Raw genomic sequence first — 8,521 nt, forward strand, 5'->3', positions numbered from 1 at the left:
AACAACATTAATTTCAGTTGGATTCATCATCGACACACAACAAAACAGAAAGACAAAGTGGATATGCATGTTGCGTGATACAAAGGACAGACATGTATAGAGAACTTGATTTCTGTCATTTAATCAGTCAACTGTCATAATAAAGTCCCTCAGCACACGCTCTGGAAGTCAGTTTTGCTAACACAAGTGATGCATGCTGCAGGCTAGCTAAGAAATGCAAACACGCTGAGTAAGAGTGGCATAATAATTGCATTACCCCCTTCAATGGCTTCATGTTGTCTCATGACGTGATTGACTTATAGGCCTATCCTCTTGACTCAGTAATTGCTCGACTTATCATCTATAGCAAAACCACTTGTTCTGTATTATTCAGATAATTACCCTGACTGATTAGTCCAAATGCATTTTTCAACACTCAAACCCACTCCATGTCACATATTAACAATGTGTAAATGCACTGAAAGTCACGAAAAAAATTCAACAAAAGAAAATCTTTGTCCCTCACCCTCCTCAGGTGCCTCTGCTGGGGCTAAAATTAGTGAATTTCTGTTAGACAAAGCGAAGGAAAAGCAACACCAAGGTAGCTCCATTGGAGAACAAATATTACAGACACTTTAACAGCTGAGCAAATAGATTTCATGAGTGTGTAAGACATAAAACCCAATCAGTACCACATGGCCACATTCAAATATGGCATTTAGAAAACCCAAGAATCATCTGTGGGGCTTCATAATTCGAAGATAATTGAGTAAACAGTTGCAGTAGTGATATGATACACAGGAAAGCAGATCCTCAGTGAAATGCCTGAAGATAAACATGTAGTATATATAGTAGTAGCATGCTGGCATACATGAATAAAATAAAGAGGCTCTCCCGGGAAAAAAAGTTTATGAATAAATGATACAGCGCATGCTGATTACACACCATTGGAAGTCGGCGCCTGATACAGGCCATTGACATGATATGTGAGCAAAAAGTGAAAATGTGAGAGCTATAATCACGTCACTGTGTGATAATGTAAGGCACACAAAAGGTCAGTAGGCATATGCTGTGGAGCAGCTGACTTACCCTCCCCCGCTGGTTTAGCTGAGAAACAGAAACAGAACAAGAAAATCATGAGAAACCTGCATCTCATACTCTGTTTATATGCAGTTACTCATATTAACAACATACATACGAAGACATATGCTTATTCTCTCTTGACAAAGATTTCTTCCTTTGTCATTTTCAGCTTTAAGAATTCAACAGATGTTGCGTCTTTAACCGTACTGTCTCTTTTAATTGCACCTAGTTTATGGTTTTTAAATGGGTGTTTGTCTGAAACTGATGGCTTTCTATAAAATGGTTATTTCAGCAATGTATCCGATTTCACAGGGAAGCTAGTAATCTCAACCATAAATCCCAAATACGACCTGCCAGGTAAGAGGATACATTTCATAAAATGTGCACCTTTGAAATTTCCACTCAGCTGCAAATCTTTGAAATCTGGATTTAGAAGACATGGTTCTGTGGCTAAATCGGAGCTTCAGAGGATGACAGTCACTGTGGGAGCAATTGTTGAAGCCCAAATCTGTTAAGAGGAAATTCTCAACTGAAATAGAGGCATATAATATACCCATCTCCCCAAGTGTCTCGGTGGGGGTCACTGCAGTAGCTTGTAAAGGCCAGGGACGGTGTCTTATGACCTTCCTGAAGTCATGCCACATTCTCTTAAGCTGCACACAGCTTCCTTGAATAGTCCTGCCAACTTGACCCTGTATACTTTACTGTTCACTTAGGGTTTATCATAAATTTCTGTCTAAAATAGATGTCGTGGAACAACTCTGCGTTCACTTTGCAGTTATTAAAAAAAATAGAAACAAAATCAGGGTTACAGATGATGTATTTGATATTTTAACATAGAAAAACTCTGCACACATGGATGTTCATGATACAGGTAAAATCCTAATGACACTGCTACAACTAAATTATCCCATATGGGTTCTGTCTAACAGATAAAATGATCTGTTTTTAAAAGTGAGACAGCTTGTTTTTCTTCTGTGCAAACAGCAAACTACCAAGCACACTTACAAACTGGAATGCTCCTCAGCACTGAAAGTCTTTTCTATGAATACTTCATAGACCCTGTTAGAGAGATTAACACCTGCATCGAGTGTAAATCTGCACCAGCATCTGCTGACTCAATCCACTTGGGCTGAGAATCTTGATCATCTTCAACAAGTTTGTGATAAAGCAGGGTAATGAACTTCTGAACAGCTGCTCCTCACAGTTTAAATGTTCCCCTCAGAGACTCCCTGTGGTTTCATATGCAGAGCTGTGCTAGACATATAATTAGTATGATTTTTAAAGAAATACTGGTGTAAATGAATAAAAAAGAAAAAAAAATCAGAGGTTCTCTTTGGATTCCTCAGAGGAGACTTTCCTTTATTTATGTTTGTCTAACAGTGTATACATGCTCCCTCTGGCACTTTATACTGTATATTTTGTCCTCACTTATCTTTAGTTTGTTTCCGAAAGCGCAATAAGTTAAGAATACATGTTGGTATGTGTCCTTTTTCTATCTTAAATGGCTTTTTGCTTTTAGTTCAGGTGTTGCAGGCCTTCGCCTCCTGGTTTGTTTACCTCTTCACTGACATCTAGATTTACTGTGTGTGTAATCACCCAAACATAAAGACAGGTATTGGGTGGCCTGACCTTAACAAACCTCTAAGGATGTCTGGAAGTCTCTAGACACTTTGCAACTTTATATATATTGACTGTTTATGAAGATATATGAGCAACACATAATTGATGCATGCAGCATATAAATGTCTTCTATCTATTTTCATTAGGTTAAATGATTTGCTATGAGTAGCTTTAATCCTTGCGAGTTACGTTACACAGGACAACGCTTAGTGTGCATTGGATTCAATTCTAAATAAATAATTTCTTCTATTCTACTGATATTTACATGATGTCAAACTAACTTTTATGCAAAGGCAGCTGGATGCATATGAAGAATGTTTTGTGAGTCTATTTACTGACATGAACTGATGAATTTTCCATCTGATCCTAAATATTAAATCTCAAAGAAGATTATTCATACATAAAGTAACTGTTCTCTCGGTACTGCTTATTTAGTATTGTCAGAGTTGCAAAAAAACCTCATGTTTTAAACAGCTTGTTAAGTGAAGAAATAAAACAATTTAACGCCACTATTCTGTACAATTTCAAGGCCTAATCTGTAATTTTCCCCTCACACGGGAGCATTTCTACACGCATAATGTGAAAGTTTGGGCAAGAATGGCAAAACTGAAAATATATGCATTTCTCAACCATTATTTAAAAAGTAAATTAAAGATCTTCAACTCGGCAGGGGACTCACAGCAGGTTCCTATGCAGTTTGCCTTTCGGTGATTAGGCTTTTCTGTATAGATTTAGGGATTTAAAGAGCAATTTAATGACAACAGTATTCATTCACCTAGAGGACATTTATCCTTTCACGTCACGGTTTTTGCATCTCCAAGAAGATAAACAAGCGCAGAGGTATTGGAGAAACTTCAGAGAGCAGTTTGGTTCAACTTGCCTTCATAGTGTTTCATCATGACACAGCGATGAAAGGAATTATGACCATGAATTATACCGTTGCTTCTAACCACAGACTAGAAAACTGTCATGTGCTTGATTGACTGCACTGGAGCAGCGCCACATTCAGAAGGGAGCATCAGGCCTGCTGACCAAGAAGGAACTTTCTAGGTGAAAGTGACAGATTATATCATGATTTATCTCAGCTGGGACTGCAAAAATGTGACTGCAAAACTTGATACGCCAGGGTGTGTGAAACTCAATGAACTTAGAAGGAAAAAAAAACAAAGTGGAAAAGGTCAGGGCTTATTGCAGAGTATTTTTAGCTGTTTGCTGAGGGCGGGATCTGGCTGCTTTTAAGTGAAGCAACACAGAAAGCATTTTAGCTAATCTTGTGTGGGAATACAGAAAATCATTCACATTGTGGGAAAATAAGTGATGCTACAATGTCGTGTGAAAATCTCGTAACTGCTCTTTCATTGGACAGTAGTTTGACATATACAGGTTTTGAGTCTTTCAAAATCCTCGTTTTAGTCCAAATGTCACCTAAAATATTTCTAAGAAGTAGAGCTTACAACCACATGGGAGCAGGTTATCTGATCCTAATACTTTGGAGAGGAGTTTAGCTTGGAAGGATAGAGGGGTGAACGGTGCAGACATGGAGTGAGAACAGTGGAATCGTATCCTTATTACTGGGATAAACACTGTGACTGTTTGCGGTAATTGAAAGTAGTCCCTGGTTATGTTTCAGGTGGTAAAAATAAACAGACCTTAGCTTAGACCTTAAAAAGATTAAGGCAACGACAGAGAAAAAGAATCAAATATTGCAACGCAGAATTAGGAACAACGTGTTAACAACTTCAGCAAAGCCTATTACGCTCAGTATCAACACGGTTAGTGTAGGAATTAAATGAAGGGACGCAAAAGGCTCAACACTCTTCTCTGCTATCTTGGCCTGTAAGACTCAACTGTCCTCACATACTCATCTGCTTTGACAGCCTTAGGTTTCTGTCAGTTCAGTGATTTAAGCAAAACTAGGCTGGGGCCAAGGTGGAGGACAGAGGTGGAGGCCAAAAGATATTCAAGAGAGAAACACTGAAAATGTGAATGATTTAGAGACACAGATTTCCACTGTGAATATTATATTAAAAAGGAATTCAGTGTTTACCTGTTGTGTTAGCATGCTATGAGGTGAGTCATTGACAGTAACATAAGCTGGCCTTCATTACAGCATGTACAGCTGCTGTAATATTTACTTGCAAAGCTACTGCAGCTACTTTAGCACAACTGTTTCTGGAAGCGCTCCAAGTAGACAACAAGATGGCCCCCTCTGCACTGATGTCATTAACACAATGACCCTGATGATGTAATAACAGCTGGGTACGTGATTATTTATGGACAGATAACAACAAGGCAAATAGGAAAAATGCATGTCTTTATGAGAAGCCTAATCTCCCTGGCAACTGTAATTTCAGCAGCACTTGTGATGGATCATCAGATGAAATAAACAACAGTGAACATGTTTTACTCATATTTTGAAGGATTTGGTCTGCAATGTTACTCTGATAAACACTTTGAGTTAAAGCTATAATTATCAGTTTAAAATCTTTTCTTTGTCTGTATCCTTTCTGTTTTTAACCACAACAAGTATGATTAAGATTGAGAATCTCTGTCCTAGCCAAGACAGGAAACAGCACCACAACAGGTTGCTGACATTAATCTGTAACAATTTTAACATTTAAAAGAAGACCATTGAGCTTTACAGCATCATAAAATATACATCACAAGTCATCAATAAATAATTCTACAGCTTATTGTATTATCTACTGTAACTTTTGTCATAAAATTTCTATAAACATTACATCTGATCCCAAATAGGAAGAAAGTGTGGTAAACTCACAACCAAAATACACATACGTATTAGTTACACATATCTATGTGGTCATGTGATAGTTTTGCTTTTCTTGCTGAGCTGCAAAACACCTTCACTAACCCTAACCCCAGGGGACCCTGCTGAGGGTCCCCTGGGGTTTAACTTGAGAGTTTGAACCCTGTGAGGCTCATCACCGCTCTCACACAGTGTTTGAACATTAACAACTAAGCCATTTTCTCCCCACATCTGTTTGTACATTATGACATACAGCAGACATCATACATACTCATTTACCATTTATTAAATCCTATCTCATTTTCACAACCTAATATGTAAATATATTGTTAACACTGTCTATGAAAAAGTGCATATTTTTGAAATGATCATCCTCATTCTTTTTTATAATGCGCTACATAACAAGTGACATTTCCAAAAGGAACAGCAAACAACAATGTATACAATCTATTTTTTACAACATCTTCAGGTTATTGCCATTATATACTGTATTTTTCAATCCAGTGCACCTCAAACCAACCCACACTATCTAAACTCAAGCATCAACACTGAAACTCAGCCTGCAGACTAATTCCAATGAATTATGCTGTAGCAAAAAGTATCTGCATACCTTGAGGGACCGGCTCAGGCATGGTTATTCCGTTGTCTTCTCTTTGCTGCTGGAAGACTGAGGGCTTGTGGGGCTTATTCCTTTTATTTCTCCCCTCTCTCGCTGTTATTCAAAGCTTTCCTGGCACTCAAGTCACCCACACCCTCCAGTGAGCGAGGAGTTCTGGAGAGACTGATGACACCCCAGAGGAGTTAAAGAAGTGTAGCGCTCAGAGTGAGAGCGTGCTGAGGTGGAGAGACAAGAGGATGAGGTGGTGGTATGATGAAGTTAATGGGCTGTCTAAACCTGTTGAGTTATAAAGTCGGTTGAAGAAATACAGAACACAGTAAGATGACCAACTACTCATCCAGTTTTTGACACTTCATCTAGTGCTTTATGACGTTGGACTAATCTATCAATTATCACCCCGTACACCCGCATCAGAAGCAGGATCAACAAGAGTGTGCAAATAATTTCTGTGGCTTCTTTTACTGCACTTGACTTAACACACTGACCGAGGGGTTGCACAGGCTGTATGAGGGAATTTCAGAAATAGCAGATGAAGATAACGCAGTATAAAGGTGAATTTACCAAACTGTGTGTGTAATTGATGCTTGAAACTCCTCATACTTATTGAACTGCATTATTTGAATAGACAAGTATGTTTTTTCTTAAAATAGTCTTAAAATTTTGTCAACTTTACAGTTATACAATGCCAGCATCAAAGAAATGTGCATGTTTCCTTTATAAAAGAGTCCAAATAGTGGTGGAAAGTGCACATCAAATTTTGACATTTGACGCTTTAGGAATATAACAAATTCAAATGAACAAAATCTGCCTATAAGCACCGATAGCACTCAATGTTCAAGTGAAGTCAAGCCACCGTTATTTATATGGCAAATTTAAAAAAAGATTTAGGATTAACGTTCCAAATCTATCCAGCAAGTTTAAATATTATGGTGAGGTGCAACAATGTTGTTTATTACACAAATTTGCCTGATTAATTGCAATATTAAGGTGATCCATGCAGCAAGGCAAAGTTTTGCATACCTTGCAGATCTATCTCCAGAGTGGTGCTTCAGCTCTGGAGAATGGTCTGACTTCACCTTATCAGCATTCTGCTAGAAGAAGAAAAAAATGCCCAAACTGCTTTATATTTCTTTAAACCAATCATAATCACCTTAGGTAGTGCTAAACTTAGAGTGCAGCATTGGTGTTCCTTTAAAACAGTGCAAGGAGGATTTGTTTTGGTGGAACATTTTTCATGCAAAAACTGTGAATGAAATGGCTAATTTACAGGAAGAGTCCAGCAGGCCAGCCGTAGTACAATGCCCACATCACAGTTAAAACTTGCCATTTTCAGACAATAGGTTACTCCTCCCACAGCAAAAAGGAAATTGAAAATGGGAACATGCAGCTATCATAACGGTATTTATCATAGAGACACGAGAGTGGTGTGACTCATCTCCTATACTGTCCTCAGGAAAGTACCGTTTCCCAAAAAATGCTAAATGACAGTGCGAAAGACTCTGATTATGAAAAAAGGTCCTGCACTCAAAGTCTTGCTTCATTAAAGTATAAAATGTATTTCTATCCAAATCAAATTAAACAAACAATAGTAAATGTTTTCCTTTTGCACATGTTCTATATAGTTATGAAGGACTGGGCACTACACCTGTCAAATACATGCAACATAAAAAGCACACAGTTTAAATATAAAATAACTTTACTTAGTCTGACTTTATTTAGACAGCTCAAATCTGTACTAGTGTGTATTAGGGACTCCCAAATGCAATCTTATATGATTAAAAGGTCATATTTGTGGCACAAATGAGACTTCGAGAGACAGCTGAAAGCCAGACTTATGGCAGATTTAGGCCAGATGGTCAGCTGACCACAGGCAGTAACAGTATTTTTCTTTATAATGTTACCCTGACACAAAGTTCCCTGTCTCCTCTTCCCTGGCATCTCCTGGTCAAGATTCAAGTCTCAGGCATGTCTTCATTATTAGTCATCATCTCCTCCTTCATTTGTCAGAAATGTGCATACATCAGCTGGAGCCACCGTGGAGACAAGTCCCCTGCTGCTAAGGTCAAAGTGTGAATCCGTGAAAAGGTGCAGGAATGTCGGACTACAGCAGACTGCCGGATGGGTGTCTCTGTAGCCGAAGTGGTTGAAATACCTTTAGAAAAAAGGACAGCGACAGAAAGAGAGAGCAGGACTGAGATCATTGAACACAGCCAGGTTCCAGTTTCTCTGCAAAGCGAATGATCTGCTGTTGCTAACTTGATATTTAGAGGGCAGACATGACAGTGGTGCTTTTGGAAAGTGAGTGTATTTCCCAAAATGGCAAACTAGTGCCAACCTGTTACTGTCTACCAGCCCTATAAAAAACTACTACAGCACACTCAAAATCTTGTATTGTTAAGTGCACTTGTTCCCACAGTGATAGTGGCAGAGCAGAGAAGTGGTGAACAGTA

At 38.5% G+C, this 8,521-nt stretch overlaps 1 protein-coding gene across 10 annotated transcripts in view; it reads right to left on the reverse strand.

The window, feature by feature from the left end:
* mybpc2b (myosin binding protein Cb) overlaps nt 1–6,260 on the reverse strand; it is a 23,525-nt gene extending 17,265 nt beyond the window's left edge. For 6 of the 10 annotated variants that reach the window (XM_023293827.3, XM_023293825.3, XM_023293824.3 and 3 more), the window contains exons 1-2: nt 6,063–6,259; nt 1,069–1,086 (exon numbers count right to left, since the gene is read on the reverse strand). In XM_023293827.3, the coding sequence (XP_023149595.1) occupies nt 1,069–1,086; nt 6,063–6,084 (40 nt within the window). In that variant the 5' untranslated portion in view covers nt 6,085–6,259. Of the gene's footprint in view, nt 1–505; nt 530–1,068; nt 1,087–6,062 lie in introns of all 10 variants that reach the window. The other 4 variants (XM_035940772.2, XM_035940771.2, XM_035940773.2 and 1 more) reach the window with 3 other exon arrangements.
* Between the last annotated feature and the right edge of the window lie 2,261 nt (nt 6,261–8,521).

Source organism: Amphiprion ocellaris, chromosome 18 (assembly GCF_022539595.1).
Source record: "Amphiprion ocellaris isolate individual 3 ecotype Okinawa chromosome 18, ASM2253959v1, whole genome shotgun sequence".
In the NCBI taxonomy this organism is placed as follows: Eukaryota; Metazoa; Chordata; class Actinopteri; family Pomacentridae; genus Amphiprion; species Amphiprion ocellaris.